At 51.9% G+C, this 26,747-nt stretch overlaps 1 protein-coding gene across 1 annotated transcript; it reads left to right on the top strand.

The window, feature by feature from the left end:
* Window positions 1-23,074, top strand: ZNF282 (zinc finger protein 282). The gene is made up of 8 exons (XM_072964269.1): window positions 1-298; window positions 3,623-4,042; window positions 9,661-9,787; window positions 10,322-10,441; window positions 12,175-12,294; window positions 13,799-13,912; window positions 15,028-15,141; window positions 19,902-23,074. The coding sequence occupies exons 1-8, from the start codon at window positions 134-136 to the stop codon at window positions 20,705-20,707; spliced, it is 1,986 nt and encodes a 661-aa protein (XP_072820370.1). The 5' UTR covers window positions 1-133; the 3' UTR covers window positions 20,708-23,074.
* The last annotated feature ends 3,673 nt before the right edge of the window (window positions 23,075-26,747 follow it).

Below are 26,747 nucleotides of genomic sequence, written 5' to 3'. Positions count from 1 at the left end.
GGAGCGCCGCCGAAGGGGACTGTTTGCTCCTACGGGCTGTAGATGGAGCTGTCCGGCCCCGGCGAGGGGGAAGGCGCCTGGAAAACGTTCTTCTTCTCCCTGGCCGGCCCGAGCGGGGAACAGCACTCCCAGGATGCAGTTTGTGTCAACACGGCCGCAGCCTCAGCAGCTGGGCATCCAGGGCCTGGGGCTGGACAGCGGGAGCTGGAGCTGGGCGCAGGCGCTGCCCCCGGAGGAGGTCTGCCACCAGGAGCCGGCGCTGCGCGGGGAAATGGCCGAGGGAATGCCGCCTATGCAGGTGGGTGCACCCCCGCCCGGCGCCATGGCCGCCCGCCTGGCCGTGGGGGCGGGGCTCGGGGCCGCGGGCGCGGGGCGGCGGTCGGCGCCGGGGGGGACCCGGGCCGTGCGGGGCGGAAGCGGAGGCCGGGTGGGCCGGGGCGCCGGCGGGCGCGCGCGGCAGGCCCGGCCCGGCGTCCTCGCAGGCTCCTCCCGCGGCCCCGGAGCGGCAGGCCCCCGAGGCCGCGTGCCGGCCGGGCCCAGAGCCGGCGGCCGGGGAGGCCCCGCGGGGCTGGGGGCCCAGAACGGGCGGTTCCTGGGCCTCGGCGGAGCCGCGACCGCGTCCCCGACCTCGGCCCGGGCTCGGCGGCGCGCGGGGCAGCCCAGGGCTTTGCCGGCCGCACTTGTGCCACTGCCGGGGACGTGGGCGCGCAGGATCCCTCGTCAGGTTACACTGCAGCCACTTCGGCGACAAGATTTTTTAAATGTTGTATTGCCCTCCCTCACCAAGTATAACGAGTGATCCTGTTATGGAAACGACAGGCCAGCCAAGAAACAAGCACCACTCGGAGGGTTGGAGTACTCAGATGTATTACGCCGGCGGGCTCAGAGGGGCTTCTGCTCCGAAGCTCTGAGCACCTCCAAGACGTGCGCATGAGGTTTTACAGGGTTAAGTATAAGCTTGGGGTAGTCGGCCAATAGGCATGGAACAGCTTTAGCAGCATCATTATCACAAAAGTGGAGGCAGGGAGGCAGCAAACCAACATTCCAAAGCCAGATATATCTCTTTGAAAATCCAGCTGGCTAGCAAATAAACAAAAACAAAAAGCAAAAAACATAAACAGGGAATCAGCAAACCAACACTAATTAACTTAGATTTACGAGTTAGTCCAGCAGAATTCAGATCAGTATTCCGATACTTAGATTTGTGAGTTATCTTGTTAGCCCAGCCCGGCTTTTCTTGTTAGCCCAGCCCGGCTTTTCTTTCACATTCTTAGACTTGTGAGTCATCTTGTTAGCCCAGCCCAGCTTTTCCTTCACAATTCGTATTTCCCTTGCACTGGGTGTGGTGGAGGGAAGGGGCCATGGAGAGGTGGCTCTGCCTTCTTTCCAGCAGTGAACAAACTTGGCTGCACATTAGAATCACCTGAGCAGCTTTCAAGATTCCTGACACCCAAACCTGGTCCCAAACCAGTTAAATCAGCGTCTCTGGGGTTGAGAGTAGGCACCAATCATTTCTTAAAGGTGCATCAGGATCGCAGTGTGCAGTTCAGGAGCCAGTATTCCAGGCCTGTGTGTAAGACACAAGGGTGTGATGCTGAGAGAGACCTGGAGAGCTTTGCCCAGAGAGAGTGTGGGAGCTGACCCCGGGCAGGACCCCACAGAGGCCCCCTCTGTCCCTGGCCTGCATCTCAGCCAGCCGGGTTCTGACAGTTCTGCCAGGAGCTGCTGTATTGTGTTTGATCATTTGGCAGCTTTAGATCTCCAAACCTGCACAGGGGAGCAGAATTTGGCACCCCAAAATATGTGTCTTTGGCATAAGGATTATTTTAAGACGGTTATTTTAGAGAAACTGCGGGTACAGGAGAAGCTCTGAAAACCCAGTAGAAGTTACCCCTTGTAGAAGGGACATCTCCATCGCTGTACCAGGAAGAGGAGCATGACTCAATCTAAAAGCTCTTTATCAGTGGAGAAGGCAGTGCCTTATTATCTGCATAATGCCCTTACCCTGTATACTGTCCTTTTCCTGGTAACCTCCCATAACTGACTCCCCCCACCCCAAACATCATCTTTTGTCTTTAGCTGAAGATGGCATTTAAGATAGTGGCTTGGGCTATTTTGGCGAATAACTCTGTTTTTCTGGGTTTCTCCCATGTATACATGTTACTCAACTTTGCTGAAGAACCTAGAAGGGTAGAGTAAACATTTTCTTCCCTAATACCTGTGAATATTAAACTGGGCTTGGTGATTTTGTGAACGTCCACCGTAAGTCCTTCCCCCCTTCTGAGGGCCTGGCTGCTGTGACTCCTGAACGAGTCCAAGCTTGTGGCTTTGCTGGAGATGCTGCTGCCTCTAACGGAGCAGAGTCCCGGGCCCAGGCCCTGCTGCCCCACCTCCCGTGTCAAGAGTGATTCCCCAGAAGCTGTGTGATGTTCCTCTGTGGCTGTCACAGCTGTTCTGAGTTATAAGTTGCAGTTAACCTGCTTGTCCCAACCTGCCCAGTTCACCTGTAAGTAACAGATCTCCACCTCGGCCAGCCTGAGGGCCTCTTCAGCAGCAACCATCAGAATAGAAAATGACATCTCCTCCTGTCCCACATGGCAAGGAGAGGCCATTATCAGCCCTACTGTCATCCAGTAAGCCCTGGGTGCTGGTATGGTATGGTGCCAGTCCCCAGGTCATCAGTGCACTGTGACCACCCTCTCTTGGTCCTATGGCTCAGCTCCTAACTTGCACCCATGGGGCCTCACCTTCCAGGGTGAGGACCCAGAGCTGGGAGGTACCAGAGGGTACCCCTCACCCTGGGAAGCAGGAGGGAGCTGGGGAGGGTCTTCTCTTCCTTTTAAGGATGCCACCTCCTCCCTTCCTCAGTGAATGACATTTTTTGGCAAACCCATTTGTATTTTGGAAAATATGAACCCACAGTTGCATAAGGAGAAAAGGCTGCTCATGTGTTCGCTCACTCAGGCTGCCGGCATCTCCCTTGGGCGCGGCCCTGCTGGAAGGGTGGCTGCAGCAGCTTCTTGAACTTGTTACCTGCAGCACCTAGAACTGCTCCAGCTGGCGGTCCACTGAGGCGCCGTAGAATGACCAGCCCCTTCCCTGTGCCTCTATTTCATCATCTTTAAGGCAGAGATAGACATTCTTGCCCTAACCTGCTTAGAGATTGCTGAGAAGATTAGGGGCAGATGACTGATAGGAACATTTTTACTTTGAAACAGAAAACACTGGGGAAATCTCAAGAGTTTATCATTAAGTCTAGTCCCTGAAGAAAGCAGCTGTTCTAGAAGGCAAAGAAAGTGGCTTGTCACATTTTAGGCCCCAGGCCCACAGCCTTGACCTGTCAAGGGTTAAGGGGGATAGTAAGGAAGCTAGTGACCGGCCTGACTCCCAGCTTGACTCCTGCTGGCAGGAAGTGGGAAGGTTGGCTGGGCGGCTGTTCAAGCTGTTGCTGGGGACCCTGATGAACTCCCGAACGCCAAATGCTGAATGCTGTAGCCTGGGGGACGGGGCTTGGCAGGAGAACGGGAGTCTGTGGCATTTGATTAGTTGTTCCTGCTCTCAGGCCCCCTCCCTCCTCACACAGGGTCTCATCTCAGCTGTCACTTTCTCCCTTTGTGCACAGGCTCAAGAATGGGACATGGATGCCAGGCGACCCATGCCTTTCCAGTTCCCACCCTTCCCAGATAGGGCACCCGTCTTCCCTGACCGCATGATGAGAGAGCCCCAGCTGCCCACAGCTGAGATCTCTCTCTGGACCGTGGTGGCAGCCATCCAGGCCGTGGAGAGGAAGGTGGATGCCCAGGCCAGCCAGCTGCTAAATCTGGAGGGACGGACGGGGACGGCTGAGAAGAAGCTGGCTGACTGTGAGAAGACGGCCGTGGAGTTCGGGAACCACATGGAGGGCAAGTGGGCCGTGCTGGGCACCCTGCTGCAGGAGTACGGGCTGCTGCAGAGGCGGCTGGAGAACATGGAGAACCTGCTGCGGAACAGGAACTTCTGGGTCCTGCGGCTGCCCCCGGGCAGCAAGGGGGAGGTCCCTAAGGTAAGTGGAGGTCCCCAGGGGCAGGGATGGTGGTGGGGACCAGCAAAGGTGAACAAAACTCTGTATTTCATTTTGTCAGACCTCACAAACATCTTTGGCTCCGTGTTGTCTAACTTCTCAAAGCCTGTCTCCACTTTAACAACCTCGTCTGGAATGTTCTACCACAGTGAGGCTGGCAGTTATCAGCTCTCGGACAATCTTGTTTCATCTAACTCCCTACCCACATCCCCCTCCCGTTTTATTTTGAAGCCCATCTCAGACAGCAATCATTTGCATTGTAAATATTTCAGTCTGTGGCTCTGAAAGGTAAAGACTCTTTCCTTTAAAGTAATAATCTCCATGTTATTACTACCACAGCAAAAACCTCAACCCACTCAAATGTCCAATCAATGTTCAAATTTTCAGCTTTTCCAAAAATGTTAATGTATTTTTTTCCATTTGTTTGCCTGAATCAGAACTTAAATAGGTCTACACACTGTGATTGCTATGTCTCTTAAGTCTTTTTTTAATCTATGAGTTCCTCCTCCATCTCTCATTTTTCCTTGTAGTTTATCTGGGAAGAAGCTAGGCCATCTGTCCTGTGGAATTTCTCACTGCCTGGATTCTGCTGCTGTGTCCTCCATGGTCTCATTTAACATGTTCCTCTCTTCTCAGTATTCCAGTGAATTGGTAATTGAATTATTCTCCCTAGAACCCCTGTGGATGAGGCTCTTGCTACACCGCCTCCATCCAGCTGGTCATGCCAGAGCTCTGATGACGTCCATGGTATTAAAGGCAAGGGTCACTAAAGCCGTGGTATTGAAGTCCCAGTCTTCATCTTCCTGGCCCTGTCTGCTGCATTCATGCAAGAGACCATACAGTGCCTGTTCGCTTGCCTTCCAGGACCCACCCTCCCTCAGCCTTGGTTCTTTCCCTACCTCACTGGCTGCTCCTTCTCAGCTCCTTCGCTGCCCTCACCTCCTTTCCCAACGATTCTGGGGCTCAGTCCTCACCTTCTGCTCGTTGTTTATCTGCACTCACTCCCTCTCTCGTGATCTCATCCGGGCTCAGGGTGCCATCTGTGTGCTGTCCACTCCCGAACGCCATTTTTCCCTCCCTCTCTCTCTATCCTTCCCAGACTTCCACTTGAACTCGAGATTTGCAGTCCTGCCTATTAATTCAGCTTTTCCATCAGGGTGTCAGTAAATATCTTAGATTGAGCCCAACCAAACTGAACTCTCGATTTCTGCCTGAAACCTCTTCTACCCCAAGTCATCCTCATCTCCACTGACGAGCATCCTTCCAGCTGCTCAAGCCACAAGTGTTGGGGTCATCCTTGCCTTTTCCTTTTCTCACCTGACCTCCACTAATAATAAACTTAATAAATGCCATCTGATTTTTCTTCAAAGTGTGTCCACAGCCCAACCACTCCACCTGCCTCCACCATACCCAGCTTGATCTGCCATCACCTCTTGTCTCATTATTGCCGTGGCCTCCTCCCTGGTCTCCTTTGCCCCCTACCCCATACAGTCTGTTCTCAGCCAGAGTGGTCCTTTAAAAATATAAAAAAGTCATACTACATCTCTGCCTCAAATCCTCATATAGCTTCCCATCTTATTCAGCGTAAAAGCCCCCATTTCGTCCACGGCCCCTCCCTCCATTCCCACCCTTCCAACCTCATCTCTGCTGCACCCCCTCCTACCCATGCCTTTCTGCCAGCTCACCGCCAGGGGTTGCTCCCAACGGGTCTGCTCCGTTGTCACCAGACCAACGTGCCCTTCAAGCCCCCAGCCCAGCACACCCTCTCCTCTGTCCCTGCTCTCATTTTCTCTAAAGCACTGATGCCGTCAGGCATCTTGCATGCTGACTTTTTTTTTTGTCTCTTGGTTGGTTTTCCTCTGCCCAGTGTCTCTGTGCTGATAACCATACCAGGCTTATAGCAAAAAATGTTTGCTAGTGACTCTCCAGCTGGAGAGCTCACACTGCCACATAGGGGACTGGGTCTTCCTTGTTTTTGTATCTGGCAGCCAACCCAGTGCCATTGCCAGAGGAGGTGCTTGATGGTGACCTGTTGAGGCCGCACAGAGCCTAGTTCTGACAGTGGCTTGGTTCCTCCCTAAGACACCCTCTGCCCCTGCAGCCCACAGGGACCCGTTTTCAGTACAGTTTTGTCATATACTGCTTCTGCTGCACAGGCAGCGTCTCCTCTCACACTGCCCTTGTCTCTCATCTGTGCCTTGCATTTTAACTCAGGGCCATGTCCTTACGTGGCACTATTGTGCGTTCTGAGCACTGAACCAGGTGTTAGGGGTCCTGAGTTGACACGTGCCCCCATGGAATAATAGAATGGTTATGGGGTCCGGAATCAGAAGGCTTGGGTTTGAATCTTGGCCTTGCCATGTGCTGGTTTTCTTACTACACATCAAGTACATTTTGTGTTGTCTCTGAGCCTCCTCAATTCCTCTTTTGAAAGAAGTGAAGTATAAATAAGTAATTTAGTAAGTAAGTTCCCAGCTGGTCCCCTCTGAGTTTCAGTGTTCTCATCTGTAAAATGAAGATGATAACGTGTTTACTTTGTGGAGTTGTGAGGATTAACTGATTTTGTTGATGGGACAACACTGTGTTGCTCATTGTATTAGTTATCTATTGCTGTGTCTCAAAACTTAGCAGCCTAAAAAAAACAATCATCATCTTGCAGTTTCTGTGGGTTAGGAATTCAGGAGTGGCTTAGCTGACTGGTTCTGGCTTAGAGTCTCATGAAATTGTAGTCAAGCTGTTGACTGGGGCTTCAGTCATTTGAAGGCTTGACTGAGGCTGGAGGATTGGCTTCCAATATGCTCACTCACCTGCGTCGGGAGGAAGCCTTAGTTAGTTCCTCACAATTTGGACAGTGAGGGTGCTTGTTCATCATCACAGCAGGGCAGCTGGCTTCCCCCAGGGTGAGTGATCCAGGAAAGACAGACCAGGGTGGAAGATGCAGTGCCTTTTACTATCTAGTCTCCGAAGTTGTACCCCATCAGTCCTTTACTTATTTGTTAAGAGCGAGTCACTAAATCCTGCCCACACTCGAGGGGAATTAGGTTCTATTTTTTAAAGTAATTAATTAATTTTAATTTAAAAAAAATTTTATTTTTTATTCAAGTGTAGTCGATTTACAATGTTAGTTTCAGGTGTACAGCATAGGCTGTATTTTTTGAAGGGACTGTCGAAGAATTTGTGGACACGTTTTAAAACCTCCACAACCTCAGAGCTTCATGAGAATGTGAATTAATGTTGCTGGCAAGGGTTTCAATTCATCGTGGGCTCTTGGGCTTGCCAGATGCATTCTCTTCACCAGATTCAAGAAAGGCTCTTCTCTCAGCTCCTCTGTGCCTCTTGGGTCCTAGTAATCAGTAAGTTGCTTATGGACAATTCACGGGTAGTCTTTCTGTCCAGCTCGGCTGCAGGCTCTTGGCAGTCTCGAGCCGTGTCTCAGGCTCCTGCTGCGTCCCAGCACAGTGAGGTTTTTACAAAGGCTGTCTGTTTCCGCCTGCAAGAGTATCATTCTGGAGTTCTGACCCTCTGCAGAAATGGTAATGGGAGGCGGAGGAGTTGGTGTGTTGGAAGAGATAAACCTAGTTTGGGAGACCTTTAGTTTGAGGTACTTAAAAGTTGAGTAAATGAAGCCACTTAGAAGGCTGTTGAAATGTGAACTTAGAAGGGAGCAAGGAAAGTATCATCAGCGAAGAGGTGACCACTGAGGTTGTGAAGGGAATGAAATTGCCAAGGGAAAGGTGAGGGCAGAGCCTTGGTCTCGGCGGAGGGAGAGGGAGCAGTGAAGGATGCGCGAGCCGGCCAGGCAGGAGGCAGCACCGTTGTGGAAACCACAGGAAATGATTCCAGGAAGGTGGTCTGACCTTTCCAAGAGGTCCGAAAGGGTGAGGGTTAACAGCAGGGAGCCACCGATGACCTTCCAGGGTGTGGATCCAGAGAGCAGGGGTCAGACAGATTGGGGGTAGGCTGCGTGGATCGTGAAGAAGAAAACACAGAGCCTGTCTTGGGATGTTTCAGTGAAGGAGGAGAGTCAAGTCGCTCGAGGGGGCAGAGTTGAGTAGGTCTCCTCTCGGGTCGGGGTCCCTGAAGGGAGAGCCAGTGGAGAGACTCACGGTGTCAAAGATAGAAGGTGGTCTGGGTTGAGTGTCCCAGGCAGGAGGAGGAGAGGTGAAGGCCCAGGCAGGGGGTTTGGCTCAGCAGGAAGAAGGCCCTGCCAGCGAGGGGAGGCCGGAGAAGGTGGGGGAAGGCCCGGTGAGGGAGAGGGAGATGGAGAGGGGAGGGTTTGAAAAAAGCCTCCCAGGAAGCACAGTGAGATGCCAACCAGATCACCAGGAAGCTTCCTTGAGACAAGACGCAGGAGCACGTGGCGGGTGTCAGCAGCAGAATTTTGTGACTTTTATCCAGCAGTGGGGAGTTGAAATGAAGAAAGTGGTCTGTGTCAGTTTTCCCAGGTTGTGGACTTGCCCAAGTCTGGTGGCAGGTCCAGGAAATCAGAAGTTCTAGCTGTGTTTCTGCAGATGAGTGGTAAGCTGTCAGTCCGTACGCGGTGCGCAGGTGTGACAGGGCACCTGCCTGGATGCACTTGGTGTTACAAGCACCTGAGGTGGCGCTGGCACTTGTCATCTGTGTCCCGGCGCTGCCCACTCTCCAGGCAGGCCACCAGTGGGCCTGACACCGAACGGGCCACCTTTTCTAAGTCACACCAAGGTGCCAGGTGTGCGGGTAGAAAGGCGGTTGGACTAGGATTAGGGCCGTGGGGAAAGCTGAGGATTGGATGTCAGAGTGAGGGAAAGGCTGGTTCAGTTGGGATGTGAAAGTGGGGGCGGTGAAGCAGCGTGGGGAGAAGGGAAGTTCAGTTATTAAAGTTGTGGAAGTGAAACCTTGGATTTCACGATTCTGTCCAAGATGAGGCCATGCCCATGAGTGACTGAAATGAGTACAGACCAGCATCCTTGTCAAACTGAAATAACAGCTTTGGAGAGCGGATTAGAGCGCCCTGAGTAACTGGTGACCGACATTAGAGGATGGGTGACTCAGCCTGCAGTGGGAACTTCCTGGTGTCGGCAACGACTGTTCAACACATTCAGCAACTATTTATTGACTCCAGACTGTGCTTCTAGGTGCTTGGGATCTGGCAGTGAACAAAGCAGATCAAGATTCCGGAGCCATAGCACGTGCGGGTTTTAGGGACGAGAATGTAACTGTGTACGTAGGGGTGACCTGACCGGAAATACAAGTTTTATAACAGGGTTTTATTGTACTTGGCTCACTGAGACCCACCCATTCCACCTGCCGCATCTCTGTCACCTTGAACGCCAGAAGCTTTACCTTCAGGTACTAAGTTTCCCTAAAAGTGAAATTACAGAGGATGTGGTTAAATGTTTAATTTTAAAAAGGTAGTGGTGACCATCATTGTAACTGGAAGCACACGTAGGTGAGGGATCAAGTAGCCTAGCTCCACTGGAATGGGCCGGGCGGGGACATGGAGGTGGGGAGCCACGGAGAGCCGAGGCTGGGCTCGGGTGGACTGGCCCTGGGGCTCCTGACGGGGAGCCGGTGGGGAGGAGCATACAGGAGGTGCCAGATTAAAGCTCCTCTTGCCCCAGGTTCCAGTGACTTTTGTCGACATCGCTGTTTACTTCTCTGAGGACGAATGGAAGAACCTGGACGAATGGCAGAAGGAGCTTTACAACAACCTTGTTAAGGAGAACTACAAAACCCTGATGTCCCTGGGTAAGGGCGCCTTCCCTCCCTGGTGGGCGTCTCGGGAGAGGGGAGTGAAATGCTTCTCAACCCACATTGCAACCCCTGGGCAAGGTGTTTCATGTTGATAACCTCATGGAAACGCAAGAAATGATTTGCTTGTAATGCTAGCAAGTTAGAATGATTTATAACAGGATGAAAAGTAAAGCCCAGAAGCAGGGCTTGCCACTGTAGGATCGAACACTGTGCAGTTACCACTTCGGAATACAGTCAGGTGGCATCATTTGTACCTGCTACACCCTGCATCCCAGCAGACTCGGGTACGCCACAGTTCATCCACTGTTGGCTTTCAGGGACCAGCTATTTCTACACCAGAAGCTGGAGAATATTGACTTGTTTTCAGTTCCTCATAAGACATGATGTGGCACTCACATAACGGCCACCACCTAGAGGGGCCCTTGGGTGGGCGGGGGAGTTGGGGAAGGGGAGGGCTTTGCATCCCCCCTGATTGGGACTCACTGATGGGCTCCACTCAGTCCTTCCTTCCCTTCCACCTCATTCCAGACGCAGAGGGTCCGGTGCCCAAGCCAGATGCTCCATCCCAGGCTGAGCCCCGGGAAGAGCCTTGCGTGTGGGAGCAGAGGGACCCAGAGGAGAGAGAAGTCCTGCTGGATCCAGACACAGGTGATGGCAGCGGCAGGGAGCCCCAGGGCCAGGGCGGGGCAGGAGAGAGGCCCCGCCACCCCTGCAGAGGGTCAGGGCCAGAAAGTGCAGGGTGCACGTTTGACTTTTGGATTAGAGCCATGCAGCTGGAGACGCCAAGGTAAGCTGGAGAAAAGAGGAAGGGTGGCCTTGCAGCCTCCCAGGTCCGACGGGGGCCTGCAATGAGGGACCCTAGACATAAGAGCAGCCCTGGCCCAGGCAAGTGGGCATCTGCATGGATGTGTGAATGCATGGTTTGTGTGGCCTCTTGCTTCTTGCTTGGCTGCCATCTCCAGCACCCTCACCCCATTCTCACAGACACCCTATCACAGGCAGACTTACCCTTCAAGGCTTTCTCCTCATCTGAGAAGCATCTTACATTCCGAGGAAATCCAGTTCCTGGTAATGGAACCACCTGGTAATGGAAGGGGCCAGGGTTCTAGTCCCAGCTCTGCCCTCGAGGTCTCCTCTCGGGGCCTCAGCTCTCCTGAGCACCATCAGACCAGGTGAAACCTGGTACTTGCACTGCAGTCTCTGCCTTTTCACTTGAGCCTTCACCCGCTGGTGCCCTCTCCCCTTCCTCCTTTTCAAGTGGAGAGCACGTTCACTGAAACTTCCCTGAGGAGGTAGTTCGAAGGCAGCCCCCTCTTTCCCAATCTGTTTTCTTTACTGAGATATAATTCACATGCCGTAAATCCACTCTTGAAGTGTATCATTCAGTGGTTTGCAAAGGTGTGCAACCATCATCACTATCTAATTCCAGAACATTTTCATCATAGGAAACCCCACACCCAGCAGCAGTCACTCCCGTTCTCCATGACCCCCAGCCCATATGGATTTGCCTGTTCTGGACATTTCGTCTACATGGCTCCCTCCTCCTCTTCAAGCACCACAAGTGTTTGAGGCCAGCAGCTGTGCTAACCTCTCACATTTAAAACAATGTGACCTCAACTGAGTTATCGGCCATCTCTGTGCGAGACAGAACAGGGAACTCTATGCCCATTCTGTGGAAGGACTGAGCAGACTGAGAGCCAGAGAGGTCAAGCGACTCGTGCTGGGCTCAGGGCAGAGTTGAAACCAGGATCCGCGTCTTCTGATTCCTCATCTAGTCTCTCCTGCTGCCTGAGTTGTCTCCTGCCAGGGCTGTATTGTTCATCACACCACAGACCCTCCTAAGAGGACAGTGCCCCGTCGGCCATGTCCCGGGGTCTACCAGGAGGATGTGTTACTGTCTTTCATGCATGAGGGTGCTGCACGTTATCCATCCAGGAGTGGGGCTGGGTTGCTTCTCTTTGCCCAGTCTAACTCCCTGCTAATCGTGTGTGCGGGTGTGTGTGTGTCTGTGAGCACGAATGTGTCTGTGTCTGGCTCACTCTTTCCATCTCGGGTATAGAACAGGGACGAATGTTCTGCCACACAGAGCTAGACCGACGGCCTGTCCTGATCAGCACCCACCCATGGTGGGCTGTTTCCAGACCTCTCCCGGCCCTGTCACACCTCATTTTGTGGCTTGTCTTACCCCTTTGTGCTAAACATGGGTTGCCTCTCCACTCCAGGACATCCTGCTTCTCGGGGTTCCCCGGAGTGGCCCACAGGAACCCAAGCCCCCTGTGCTCTTCCCTGGCAAGTGCTGTCTGCGTGCTCCTGACCCCGAGAACGTCCAGGTGGCAGTCATTCAGAAAAAGGCTCTGAATGACGTGATTCTCTGTCCCCAGGCGCAGAGCCCCTGGTGTCCACGCAGGACGCATCCTCGCAGGTGAAGCGGGAGGAGGCCCTGTGTGTCCGGGGCCAGCGGGGCCTGGAGGAGAGAGCCATCCCCACAGAGTCCATTTCTGGTGCGTGAGCCGGCGGGGAGGGGAGGGCTGGCGTGCGCTGTGGGCGCCCAGCGTGGCCTGCCGTGGCCGGGGCCCGAGCTGAAAGCGGGTGGAGGGACAGGGCCTCCCTTGGGGCGCAGACCTGGCACACGCCCTGGATGGTTTGCCAGGGCTGAGCTGTTCTATTTTCTCTTCTTCATGATATCAGTTTTTAACTGTTCCTTTCTCCCCTTGGGAAGCAGCTTCTGCAGAAGTACTGAGTGTGAGGCACTTTGCAGGCTCCGTGGTTTGGGGGCTATGCTCCCCACTGCGAAGAGCTCCAGTTGTTTTAAACGAGCACGTGGAGGGGCTGCCTGTGGGCCTGACCCTGCCCGCTGCAGTCCCGTGGGTGGTCTGGGTGCTTCCTCTTACGTGGCATTCCAGCTGGCGCCCTGCTTGAGAACCCTGTTACAGAAGAGACGTATCAGTCAGAGTTCTCCGAAGAATCAACAGGGTGCATGTGTGCGCACCTGTGTAAGGAGAGGTTGATTGGTTGGATTTAATGAAATGGCTTCTGTGATTGTGGAGATTGGCGGGTCAGGAGTCTGCGGGGGGCCGGCAGGGTGGGGACCCAGGGCAGTCTGCTGGCAGAGCTCCCTCTTCCTCAGGGGATGTCAGTCTTCTAAGGCCATCAGCTGGTGGGATGAGGCCCACCCCACATCATGGAAGATAATCTGCTTTACCCAAAGTCTACTGATTCAAATGTTAAACTCCTCAAAAATACAAAACCAAAAAAAAAAAAAAAAAAACCCCACAAAACAACAAAACACGGAAACATCACAAATAACATTTGGCCCCATGTCTGGGTCCCGTGGCCTTGGTGAGTGGACACCTAAAATGCGCCATCACAAGAGATGTTAACGTACTGCAGCTCTTTACTTGTCCCCAGGTTAGAGCTCTGCAAACCTTATCCCCCTTAGTCAGAGCCTCATGCTCCTGGGTAAGTGACAATAGCCTCTGAGCAGAGGAAAGCTGGTTCCCAGTTCATCTGGCACCGTCCTCGAAAGCATTATGGTATTACTGTCTTCAGAGGGACCTTTAGAGATAAGGAGGCGCTAAAGGGTAAATGAGGTTTAATAGACTCTGCAGAGGAAAGAAAATGTAGGATAAACTTAGAAAAATCCCATTAAAATGGTGAAGGTGAAAGGCTCCTGGAAGGCGTCACTTTCCTGGAAAACCCCGCATGAGAAACACCTCCTTCCACAAGGTGCTCAGGCCTCGTGCACGAACCCTGCTCGAAGGGGCTGTTCCTGAAGGACAGAACAGCTCTTCTAAAGTCACTGCTCTGTCACTTCCCTGTAGCATCGCTTACTGGCAGCAAAAGCTCCATGAGCTGGGGCCCAACTGACTCAAAGCTGTAATTACCTGGAAGAATTATTCCTGACTTTTAGGGAAAAGAAATAATTGCATGACGTCAGAGACTTAAAGCACAATCTTGCAGGCGTTTTTGTGTCCTCTGACACCTCTGCTTTGTTCCCACAAGCAGACTCACCAGCTTCAGCCCAGGACCTCCTGTCCCGGATCAAACAGGAGGAGCACCCGTGCGTGTGGGATCAGCAGGATTTGGCGGAGAGGGATATTCCAACGGACCCCAACTCAGGTGAGCAGCTGCCAGAATGCATTTTAGAAAAAATTTTATTTAATGGAGGTACTGGGAACTGAACCCAGGACCTCGTGCACACCAAGCATGCGCGCTACCACTGAGGCATGCCCTCCCTCCCAGAAGGCATATTGAGGATGACTTTTGTAGCTGCTGGGGAATCAATCTGACCAAGTCACTTTTGGTCAAAAGCCAGTGAAAGGCTCAGGGGATAAAATACAGCATGTTCCTTTGTCCACATTTTGGCATATAACTGTTAGGAACATGGGGAGGGTTTTTCCAAAGAAATCATTAAATTGATAAATTACCATGTTGATGTAACCGATACTAAAATTACTTCACTGATTCCTGAAATAGAACCAAAAAGCCTTTTAAAAGTTGTGTATATTTCTGTAACAGAAAGAAAGTAATTTACATGTTCTGGAATTTTCCGTGAGTGAATACCAGTTATATGTCTCCCAGGAAACTTCTGGGGAGGGTCCAGGTGTAAAGGGAAGCCTAAAAGAACAATAGGAAAACTCCTCCCACGCAGATGGATTGCGCGCGAGCGTGTGTGTATGTTCGTTCACGTATGCTTGCAGAGCTGGAGAAGGCCAGTGTCATCTTGTTTGGTAGTTATGACCCCAAAGTCTGATCCCACCCCCCCATACCAGGAAGAGAAGCAGGTGTAAAATGTAGGATTCCTTGTAGTTTGTCAACTCTACAAGTTTACAGTGGGGAGGCTGAAAGGGTCTAGGACAGTTCTTATAAATGACCTTTGTTCACTGCTTCCCTGGTTGCTGGTCTTTAAACCCTACCCCTCCTTCCTCGGTCCTGTGTGCCATCAGAGACCAGGCTTCCACCCCGGAGACCTGGGTTCTGACCCTGGCTCTGCTGCCACACAGACTTTGAAAGACGGCCCCTTGCCCACATCGAATGCATTGAGCACCCCTGAGATCACATTTAGAGAGCTGTTGAGAAGGCAGGGTGACTGGTAAGAAATGAAACACAGGTACCAAAGCGGCCACATGCTCTCTGAGCAGAGCAGCAGCCTCTGCATGTGACGGTTTTTGAACCTTGGTGGGAAGCTCGGTGGAAACGAACAGGATCTAAGACTGCCTTCTTTTCATAAACAGAGTCTCTGATCTCCGCACATGACATTTTGTCGTGGATCAAGCAGGAGGAGCAGCCGTACCCGTGGGGCCCACGTGACTCCATGGAAGGAGAGCTCGGGTTAGATTCTGGCCCCGGTGAGTGGTGCGCCCAGCAGGACCCCTGGGTGTTTTGTCCAGAGGGATGGTTGCTCACCCAGCCTGCCCTTTACAGGGCGACGTTCTGTCATGCAGCCTTTCAAAGGCCTGTACCAAAGCACTGTCACCCTTCCTTCTGGAGGATAGCAGGTGTGTGAGTTTCCTAGGGCTGTCTTAACAAAATACCACAAACCGGCTTGCAACAACAGAAGTTTATTCTCCCATAGTTCTGAAGGACTGAAGTTTGAAATCAAAGGGTTGGCACGGCCATGCTCCCTCTGAAAGCTGTAGGAGAACACTGTCTCTCCCCTCCCTAGCTTCTGGTGCTTGCTGGCAGTCTTTGGTGTTTCTTGGCCTGTGGATGCATCACCCCGGTCTTCTGTCTCCACACGGTCTGTGTGTCTGCGTCTTCAGCTGGTGTCATTTCACTGACACCAGTCCGGGGCCTCCCCTACTCCAGTACATTTAGTTAAGTGACATCTGCAAAGAGCCTATTTCCAACTAAGGTCACATTCTGAAGTACTGGGGGTCCAGATTTCAACATATGTTTTGGTGGGGGATAGAATTCAACCCATAGCAATAGGGAATGTAGAGGCGGCTGGGAGAAAGCTGAGCCAGTGAGGCTGAACAGGAGTTGATGGCAGCAGGGGGCTTACTTACTAGAAAACACCAGCCAGGGTACCCGAGGCAGCCCCGAGCTGACATCCCAGAGAAACTGGGAAGATCCTAAAGCTCAAATAGGAAGAGGGGATTTCTTTCTCCCAACAAGTATGAGTCCAAACATCGCACCTGACTTGGGACTCTTGGGTCTTTTTTTGAAGCCCCACTTATTGGCCAATGACCTTGGGCCTGTGTTCGTGGACATGTGACACTTAGCATCAGACTATGTTCCGTGGCAGAAATGGTACCATTGAATCAGCTACCGCAGTGTCTTCTGGGTGATTGGAGTGGTGAAGGGACAGCTAATCATGTGTTCCTTGTTCATAGTCCTGACACCCTCTAAGAGCTTGAAACCCATGTAAGAGCTGAGGACATAGGTTATTTCTGAATCTGAAAGGACATTTTAAACTCGGGTGAACAGATCTCACTCCCTGTGGGACAAACTTAGTTCAGTCTGGAAGAGCAGGCTAGGGCTGGCGCAGTGGGCAGGGAATGGCAGAGGAACAGTGTATGCCCTTGTCTAAAATGAATTTAAACTGTCCTCTTTCAAACCTGCTGGTGGTGTGGGATGCAACACAGAAATCCCGGGGCTGCCTGTGAGGACCGGAAAAAGTCATAGCAGTTGATTCTACTTCTTTCTCTGCACTGCTAGCCCTGGGCCCAAAGGCAGGGATACCAGTTCATCAACTATTATGCCAGGAAGCCCTGCCCAAACCTTTGTCCCTCAGTGCTACCTTCTGATTTTTCCAAAGTGGCTGAGGGTCTATGGGCTTCGAGGAGCCTTTTCTGGGACCCGTGTGGTTGTGAAAACAGATTGTGGAAAGCCTGTGCAGAAATTGCAAGGTTTTGAAAATGACTTTACTTCTTTAGTTTGGATATGCCGAGCCAATGAGTCATAGAACAGTTTGCCTCATATTGTTTTGTCTCTGGGAGGCCTTAGAAACTTTGCCTTTGGGAAGAAATGCCCAGAATTTGGGAGATAGGAGTAGCTAGAAATGCTTCTCCTGCCCACCCAATTACTAAAGCCTCTTGTCTTTCTCCCAAAGTGAGCCTGCCTTCCACTCATTAATGTTAGAATGTGAAATTAGTATCTCACCTGCGATTTCCTTGAGGTTTAAAACCACCTAGTGTTGTGGCTGCCAAGGAAAACCAGCTGGACTTTTGGTAAGACATGGCATCACCTGGCAGTCTTCTGGAGAGGGCTTAGAAAAGGGAAGGGAGTGGGGTAGAGAGTAAAATGCAGAAATATATGACACCTGTTCCTGCCAGCTGCCTTCTCTGGTCCTGCGATGTACGAGAAAGACCTGTGTCCTGTTTGACTCAAAGTCAGATGTCAGCCTAAGTGGACATTACATTTTTAGAAAAAGGATTCCTGGATTTACATATTAATAAGTGTGTTTTACTCTCTGACCTCTGACAGTGTAAGACAGGAAAAAAATCTATTCACTCAAAGGTAATATGCGTGAGGCTCCACTGAAGCAGAAAGATGTTGGGAGTTTAGTGGTTACCAGGTGCTTCTGGAGAAAGTGGAGAGCCTCAGGCCAGACCACTGTACCCGGGGGCCAATGACTCAACACTCAGACTCAAACCCAGAAGAACATGGCATCACAGAGGCTAGGAGAAGGGTCCTTCAAGGGAGAGCAGGGCTTAACTATGTTCAGTGTGAGGAAGGGTTGAGTATGCAGGACCAGGAAGAGGCTCATTGAATTTGGCAGTTTGTAGGTTGTTGGTGACCTTGACCAAAGTTGTTTCGGGGCATGCTGGGACACATGCCTGATTGTGATAGTCTGAAAGAGAATGGAGGTGAATAAGTAGTAAAAATAAGTATAGCTAACTCTTAAAGAATTCTGCTATGAAAAGGAGCAGAGAAGTGAGCGAGACGGCAGCTGGAGGGGGGGAGCACATGGGTCAAGGGAGTGTTCTTTTTAAGTTGGCTGATGCTGCACCGTTGCGTCTGGTAGGATGCTCTCGCTGCTCTAGAACCCTGATTCAAACTCCTTAAAGAATAAAGGCATTTATTCTCTTATGTAACTAAGAGATAATTCAGTTTCAGCCTTGGTTGATTCAAGGATGCAGCTATATTGCCAAGGATCTAGGTTCTTAACTCTGCTCTGCCATTCTTGGTGTGGATGGAGCATGTGGCCTCAGCTGTTCCAGGTATCACCTCCAGAGCCAGAGGGAAAGGAAAGGCCATCTTTTTCCTGCACTCTCTCTAAGGAGTAAGGAAGCTTTCCCAGAAGCCTCCTGGCAAACACATCTCATCGGCCAGAACGATGTCATGTGCTTGTATCTGAGTCAGTTACTTGCCAGTGAGTTCTGGAGCGAAAGTCCTCATGTTAGAGGCTGGAGGAGGAGATGTGACATAATCCCCATGGAGAGTGGAAAAGTGGGACATGCTGGGCCATGAGCTGAGGTGCCAGGCTTTTGAGATAAGTGATTTTCTCCAGCAATCTTCAGCTGCTTGAATGCAATTACTGCATGGGGGTCCCCCAGGCAAGCCCAACAGAGGAGAGAGGGGCAGAGGGACCACAGGAGCTAAGCTGGGTCAGGAGGGGAGAACAAAGGTGGGGGGCAGGAGGGAGCAGGGCAGGACAGTGACAAAAGTGGACAGGCGCTCATGTTGTGTTTGAATTGTCAGCGTAGGATTATGACTGTTTGGGGTTCGATTTCTTGGGAAACAGACCCCCAGATGGAGGTGCACATGCACGTGGTTTCCTTGGGGGTCCTTTAGAGAATAGCACCTATAAAGGACTGAGAAGAGCAGGTCGGGGAGAGGGCAAAGCAAGGCCCACAGCGCAGCTGCGACAGAGGCCATGGCTGATCACACACGATTGAAGGCATGACATCCTGAATCGAGGCCAGGAGAGCTAATTTGGTCTCTACCCCTGGCCAGTGTCCTCTGTAGATGATTCTCTGCCTGGTCAGTGTTGACTGGGATAGAGGTGGGTGGGCCCAGACTGTTAAGGAGTGTCACATAAGGAGCACAGGCTTAGGTCACGCACTGGCCAGCATGAAGGATTGGGTGGCATATATGGCCTGAGAAGTGGCCTCCAGGAAGCAGACAGGTCCTGGGCAGAGGAGAGAAGGGATGTGACAAGAGGTGGGGGACAGAGCACAGCTTCGCTTCTTTGCTATGGGCTTCCATGGGCTGCCCCCCAAGTGGGGAGGGACTCCTCCAGGGAGAAAGACTGAACTGGGGATGGGGAGGTGATGGAGGGTGAAGGGAGAAAGATGACCCCTAAATATAGTCAGCAAGCCCAGTAGTTCCTCCATCAGAAGTCTGAGTCGTGGGCCTAAGATCACAGCTCTGATGCTCAGAGCTTGGACCTTGTGCCTCTCTGACCCTCAAGGCAATGGGAAACTGGACTGGGGATACTCAGGGGTGCAACGAAAGGGCATCATTGCAAGAGCAAGTAGGTGCTTCTTGGGGAGGCTGGCTGGGCAGGCACTTCTACACGAGGGTATGGAGAGCCAGTTACATGCGGTGGGAGTCCAGATGGGGTCAGGCACCAGGGTGGGATTCAACAAACCCAGCTGACCCCGCCGCTGTACCAGACTGAAGGCCACCCGCTTAGTGGAGAAACAACTGCAAACTGGAGGGTGGTGATGGTCCCAGCTCCCTGCGTTCTATTCCTGTAGGCCTTTAGACAGGCTTCTCACCTGGGAAAGGTTCTGGCAATTTCTTTCCCTCCAGTCAAGAGATTCTCCTTAGATTAATTAGCATTGAACATCAGACTACAATTAAGTCATTATTTGCAGGCAGTTCTGCCTTCCAAGGAGACTTACACAGGGTACCCAGTGCCCAGCATCTGGGGATGTTTCCTATCCTAACTGGGCACCACCTGCTTCACCGGCTTCTGGTGCTCTCCAGCTGGTAGCTTTGGTCAGGTCCGAAGGTCAGGAAGCCCGAGAGCCATATAGGACGTGACCATTTGCCTTGTTCAATCCGCGCATCCTTTAGAGAAACTGAGGCCCAGCTAGCCTGAGACTCGCAGGAAACTACCGAGGAAATAGTGAAGGACCCGGGCCCCCTTGCAGGGACGGTGTGGGTCCCGGACCGAGCAGTGTCAGCATGTCACTTCTTCGTGTCTCCTCCCCAGGTGACAGCCTGCTGATGGTGAAGAACCCGCCCCCGGCCCCACCGCCGCCCCAGCCCGCTCCGCAGAGCCTGCCCCCACTGCCGGCGGCCCCCGAGAGCGCGGGCGGCCCCCCGAGCCGCGGCGGGGGCGGGCTGCTGGACGACGGCTTCCCCGCACTGGCCGGGGAGCGCGGCGCGGGCGGGGCGCAGCTGGGCGGCGAGGGCGGCGGCGGGGGCGCAGGCGGTGGTGGCGGGGGTGCGGGGGGCGCGGGCGGGGGCCCGGGGGGCGGCGGGGGCGGCGGCAGCCGCTGCCCGGGCGGCCTCCGCCGGAGCCTCCTCCTGCACGGCGCGCGCAGCAAGCCCTACTCGTGCCCCGAATGCGGCAAGAGCTTCGGTGCGCTCAGGAGCCTCATCATCCACCACCGCAGCCACACCAAGGAGCGGCCGTACGAGTGCACCGAGTGCGAGAAGACCTTCAACTGCCACTCGGGCCTCATCCGCCACCAGATGACGCACCGCGGCGAGCGGCCCTACAAGTGCTCCGAGTGCGAGAAGACCTACAGCCGCAAGGAGCACCTGCAGAACCACCAGCGGCTGCACACGGGCGAGCGGCCCTTCCAGTGCGCGCTCTGCGGCAAGAGCTTCATCCGCAAGCAGAACCTGCTCAAGCACCAGCGCATCCACACGGGCGAGCGGCCCTACACGTGCGGCGAGTGCAGCAAGAGCTTCCGCTACAAGGAGTCGCTCAAGGACCACCTGCGTGTGCACAGCGGCGGCCCGAGCCTCGGCGCCCCGCGGCCCCTCCAGGCGCCGCCAGAGCGAGACTAGGGCTGGGCCAGGGCTGGGCCGGGGGAGGGGAGGGCCCGGCCACAGGAGCAGGGGGTGGGAGGGGCGAGCCTGGGGGCGTCCTGAGGACCCAACGATCCTGCCCTTGGTTCTCAGGCTCCTTCCCTCCCTCTACCCACGACCTGCTGGAAATCGGGAACAGGAATTGCACTCCAGACAGGGTCCCCTAGTGTCGGGCAGGGGTCGCCTAGACCTATCCGGCCGGGATGGACAGCCCAGCTCTTCTCATAGGGTGGACCAAGGAGCCGGCTGAGTGGCTTCCCGCAGGGAAGGTGCCAGAAGGACGGGGAGGAGGCGAGCACCCCTCTGTGGGCACCCCCCTTATCACCTAGCGTGCCCATTTGGCCTCTGGGATCACCGATTGTGATCCAGGGAAGCCATCAGCGTGTCTCGGAACTCTTCTGAGATAAATATGGTCCTAAGGTTAAGAGACCCTAAAAAAAGGAAGCAAAGGTGTGACAGTGAGAGGAGGGATGTGCTAAGGGATGGCATCTCTGTGATGACAACACTGCCTCGCGTTTGAATAGCGCTTTATACTTTTTTAAAACATGTTTTCTATCCGTTATCTATTTTTGCCCTTAGCCTATTCCTCTGAGGTAGGCGGGATAGGATTTTCCTGACTTGATAGCTGAGGAAAGTGAGACACAGGTGAGATGGTTTCCCCAAGATCACACAAGAAGAGAGTGGCAGGGCGGGGACCAGGGCCCCTGACCCCAGGGCAGTGTCCCCCACCACACACACTGCCTACCTCTGGTATTTGAGAGACCTCTCTGGCCTGACCTCCCCTGGTCTCTCTCCTCACTCTTTCCCCTGACTCTCTAAAAATAATCAGAAGCAACAGGGGGCCAACTCATGGAGCTACTGGGAATGGGGAACAGATTAACAACAAAATGCCCGGGGTTGTGCTTCCAGAAGTCTCTTCCTGGGAGCATACTCCTGGCAACCCCCCACCCCCACCCCCCGGCCCCCATTCCTCAATCTGGTGCAGCAGCCTTTTTCCACTGCACAGCAGAGACCTGGCCCTCCAGAGGCAGGTGGTGCCCTGGGTCATACCTCATCCTGATGATTGATTGGTTTACCAGGGCGAAGGGGTGAGAGAGAGGCTCGAGCTGCAAGAGCAGTCACGGAGGAAGTGGGTCTCTTCCCCGGAGGGCCGGGGGGTGCTAGCGTCTGAAAGCGTCAGTCTCTCTCCTGCCCTGAGCCTCCCAACTGGTGCTATCTGTTAACCAACCATGCTCGTGGACATGGACACAGACCCTACTCTGCTCCAGACCCTGCGGGCGCCTCCGGAGGCACCCAGAGGACTCTCCGTATCGGTGCATCGGCTCCATGGTCCTGACGGGCCGCGGTCTCCGTTTCTGCGTCTTGCATGGCCAGGCACTGGGGCGGGTGCATGCCCCAGGACCCTTGTTTGTGTCAAGAATGACTTATGCTTCTCCCATCGATTCCACGTTTCTCCCGGCCAGGGAGCACGTTTGTGAGCGCTCTGCTTCCGCCCCTCCCCCATCTGTGCCGCTCTGCTTTCCTCAGACCCCTTTCTGCTATGCAAAGGGGATCTTGACATTCAATAAAAGGTGTCCAGGTTGCAGACTGCATGTTCACAAGGCCAGAGGGCTCTCCAGCGTGGCTTCATACAGTAAACCCTTGAACTGGAATCCAACGAATCAGGATTTTTTTCTTCTGCTTTTTGGAGGAGGCAAATCTCAAGGAAATGAGATGAGAAATTAGACATAAACAAGCTCAGTGGAGTTTTGTTAGAGCAGAAGGGGGCCCTCTAGTCCATTATTTTGGTTGGGAGGTGGCAGTTTTCTGCTTTTCAAAAGCACATGCAGAAAATCAATTTTTTCTTAACCTAAATCATGGGAAGTAAGACCAACAAAGTTTGTTATTTGTGGGTTTTTTTTTTTTTTTTTGGCTGTTGAGCATATGAAAAATGGGAAGAAATCCCTGTTGAGATGGGTTTCAAACATATGAGCACATAGCTCGAGTCTGTCCGTTTATTTTACCTTCAAGGAGCTGACTCCCAAAGAGATTTAGTGACCGAGCTAGTGAGGGAGCTAAGACTGAGTTTCTGGCTTCTTGCGTCCTAGCCTGGCAGATCCCACTGCACCACGTGCCCCTCAGTTACACCATGAATCTCCCGGAGAGAGTCCTCAAGGGAGCCCTCCACCCAGAGCTAACCAAAGGTGGTGACACTCAATGTGGACCTCCCCCAGGCAGCAAGGATCTTGGGGTGGACCCTGCAGTCCATTTACTGAAGCAGGACGGTGGTCCTGCATTGGGGGTGGACTTGTCTTTTACTTCTGATAATGTATTAATTAAAAGTAACTATTTTAATTAAAAGATTAATGCATGCAGTAAAAAATCGTCTTTAAAAAAACGTAATGAAGAGGAAAACTTTCCTGCCAGATTCCCACTGAGAAGCATCCTTATATGTCCTTCTCCAGAACTGGAGGAATCAAGGCTTAAAGGATGAGTTGAATAGCGCAGGGGAAGAAAGAAGAGGCAATCTGGTATGAGGATGAACTGTGTCAGGGCGACAGGAACTGGGGTCATAAGGCAGGAGACTGGCCTGGCTAGAGCCAAGGTGCGTGAAGTTAAAGTGACGTAGATGCCAAGTGAGTCATGGCCAGGCCATAGGGGGCTTTCAAGGCCAAGACTGTTCCATAGACAGGCTGCCAAATGGTCTGCAATCTGCTGTGCCACAGGCTCCCTCCTGGCCCCTTTAGAACTCCTTAGAAACAAAAGTCCGTAGCTCTGAAAGGAGATCAGAGAGGATGAAACTGGAAATCTTGAGACAGCAAGTTTCAGCTAGACGCCACTGAAAATGAAGAGCCACAGGTGAACAAAGTTATCTCACGATCAAGGATTTGGCACTATACCTGGCTATCTGAGATCTGGTTCTGGAATATTGGAGAATGGCAGAGAGTAGGGGATAAAAGAGGAAACTACATGCCAGGTGCAAGATGAACCAGCCTGTGACTATGTTTTGTAATATTGGTGCATCCAATTGTTACTGTCAGAAAAACACGTAACAGCATTTTATCATCCTGGGGCCCTGACAGATTGAGGGAGGTTGTGGCTGTCATTCCATCCAACACCAACTCCTTAGGGAGCCACCACGGAAGGATATCTCTAAAAGGGTAATTCTTGAGAAGAGAGGACCTGGTATCAGACAGAATCTCACACCCTACCCCCACCCCACCCCACCCTACGAGGTTCCTGTAGGTCTGTAAGAATCATTCTTCTAGTGAGATGCTGGCTCTGTGTCCTAAAGGCTGAGAAACCTCTGCTCAAAACTCTTTAGACGTATTTTAAACCCATATCATCCCTCAGCGTGATCATCTCTGTAGCTTTACTATCTCCTTCATAAAAAAAAAGAAGACTCATTTAAGGGTCAAAAGGGATCCTATATCCAGTCTTAGAAGTGTAAGCCAGTGTTGGTTACCTGGGTTAGTCCCCATGCCTTCCATCCCTATGGGATCAATATCCTTTAATCATAAGGTGGCTTGAGCCCCCACCCCACATATACTGTCAAAACCAGCAGCCCCCGCCCCCCCTCAAGGATTTGGGGGCGAGGAGAGGTAGCTCATGCTTTCTGGGTTCTCCAGTTCACAAATATCTGCCTTCATACTGCTGGTCTCACCCCTCAGCTCCGCACTAACCCAGACAGCGGAGCTCTGTGTCTTCTTTGTTTTCCCCGATAAGACGCTTAAGTGCAGTAGACTTTTATACTTTGGAGGTTGCAGAGAGGGTCTCATCTCAGCCTAGCACAGCGAACGACCCCAAATTAGGCCCCAAACACCCACCATCTCCATTCTTAAAAGACCTTGAACTGTTCTCAACAGGAATTTCTTGGAGTTGACCATCTCCCCTTCTCCATTTTGTCTTTCCAGCCTCTAAAGAATAGCGCCCCTCCCCCTTCTGTGCCCCCTCACTCCCTGTCTCCCAGGATACTCAGAGAAACCCCCAAATCCTAATTTACTATGGAGAGCAATTTAGTTTTGTCTTTGCTCACCTTCTGCCTTCCAAGCCTTGCCTGGGGGCCTATTTTTCCACAATTAAAATAGCCAGTAAAACTGTCTTGTTAAACAAAACACTATTTTCTCCCTAGAAGGAATTCTGCACCAGTTTTTAATCAATCAAGTGATGAAGTTTTGAAAAGATTTTACATTCATACATTCAAAATTCAAAATGAATAAAAGGACGTGCAATAAAAAACTCTCCAGGTCACCCAGACACTCACTTCCCCTACCTGAGGCTGACTGGCCAACCACGGAGAAAGGGGAAGTTTCTGAAAGGAACCTGGAATCATTCACAGACTCCAAGGAACAGTTGAACAACCAATCTGGACAGAGACAAAAATGTGTCATCTCTGTTCCTTTCAGTGTGTTGGGATCATCCTTTTAAACTAACTTACTCCAAAAAATGGGGGACAAGACTATTCCTGACTCATATTTAGAGCTTCACCAGAGGGGAAATTAACCTGTACCCTCAGCTCTGGTTAGAAGGATCCCAGGGAAGAGCTCTGATTGGTCCAGCTTAAGTCATGTGTCTACCTGAGTCTCAATAATTATGCCAGGAGGCTAGGGCGCTATAATTGGGCTGGATTGAGTCAGATGCCTGCCCTTCAAACAGGCAGTATAACCAGGCATGGAACAAGATGGCAGCACCCATTTGAATTCCATGACTAGAACCCAGGAGGAGCCATTCCCCAAAGGGAAGGAGGTGCATATATGCCCTGAGGAGGGGAGAAGTGCTAAGCTGATGAAGTTAGCAGATGTTCACTACACACATATATACAGTGCTGGTAGGGGAGAGCTTGAGCCAAGGAGTGTTGATTATGGAGTTCTCGCTGACATGGAAGCTGAGTGGGCATGCTCCCCAGGGGGTTATTGCCAGGAGAGGAACACAAAAGACATGGTCTCTGTCATCTAGACACTTTCTGGATAGTAAGGGGAACAGAACAGAAAGAGTCTCAAAGCTGTGGCCTATAAATTTTCTTGAGTTAAAAAATGTTTGGGTGTACATATATGCTAATATCTATGCTATAAATCATATGGTAGAAGATTTAAGGGACAAGGTAAATATTTTAAAGCATTATTTTAAACTTAATTTATATTATTTGTGATGCAAAAAATACTTTTTTTCTCTGTCACTAAAAATGAGAATTTGGGTAAGATAATGTCTAAAGTCACTTTCAGCTCTCCATGTCACGTTCATGTTCTACAGATGTAGATACAACAGGATATAGGTACTAAGAGTATATTTTATTGTTTCCTCTAATACCCCCTGCCAACAATGGGAATAACTGTGAGCTTCATTTTAAAGTTTATTTAAAGACATGTGTCAAGATCTGAGTATCACTGGGAAAGGACAAATGAGTGGCTTCTAAGAGATGCAAAAATGTGACCTTTGGTGAATTCATTGCCGTTCAAGGCTTGGATCTTGCCAAGGCAAAGATATGAAATTGGGACTATCGTGGATTTTCCAAGGCATGTGATTGGTACAATTGATAGGCTTCAGTGAGTTGGCCTGGGCAACTCACCCACTGTTGAAATGAGAAGTGTGTTTCTGTGAAGGAAAAGCCGGGCTGGGCTAACAAGATGACTCACAAGTCTAAGAATGTGAAAGAAAAGCCGGGCTGGGCTAACAAGAAAAGCTGGGCTGGGCTAACAAGATAACTCACAAATCTAAGTACTGGAATACTGACCTGAGTTCTGCTGGACTAACTCATAAATCTAAGTTAATCAGTGTTGGTTTGCGGATTCCCTGTTTATGTTTTTTTTGCTAGCCAGCTGGATTTTCAAAGAGATATATCTGGCTTTGGAATGTTGGTTTGCTGCCTCCCTGCCTCCACTTTTGTGATACTGATGCTGCTAAAGCTGTTCCATGCCTATTGGCCAATACCCCAAGCTTGTACTTAACCCTGTAAAACCTCATGCGCACGTCTTGGAGGTGCTCAGAGCTTCGGAGCAGAAGCCCCTCTGAGCCCGCCGGCGTAATACATCTGAGTACTCCA

The sequence above is a fragment of the Vicugna pacos genome, chromosome 7 (genome assembly GCF_048564905.1).
Source record: "Vicugna pacos chromosome 7, VicPac4, whole genome shotgun sequence".
In the NCBI taxonomy this organism is placed as follows: Eukaryota; Metazoa; Chordata; class Mammalia; order Artiodactyla; family Camelidae; genus Vicugna; species Vicugna pacos.
The sequence above is the reverse complement of the archived record's forward strand: the minus strand, read 5'-3'. Positions and strand labels throughout refer to the sequence as shown.

Bases quoted from the DNA above. Each gene is read 5' to 3' on its own strand.
- ZNF282 (XM_072964269.1), top strand. From the start codon at position 134: ATGCAGTTTGTGTCAACACGGCCGCAGCCTCAGCAGCTGGGCATCCAG. The intron at 4,043-9,660 runs GTAAGTGGAGGT...CTCTTGCCCCAG, and splicing joins GCAAGGGGGAGGTCCCTAAG to GTTCCAGTGACTTTTGTCGA. The intron at 12,295-13,798 runs GTGCGTGAGCCG...TCCCACAAGCAG, and splicing joins CCCCACAGAGTCCATTTCTG to ACTCACCAGCTTCAGCCCAG.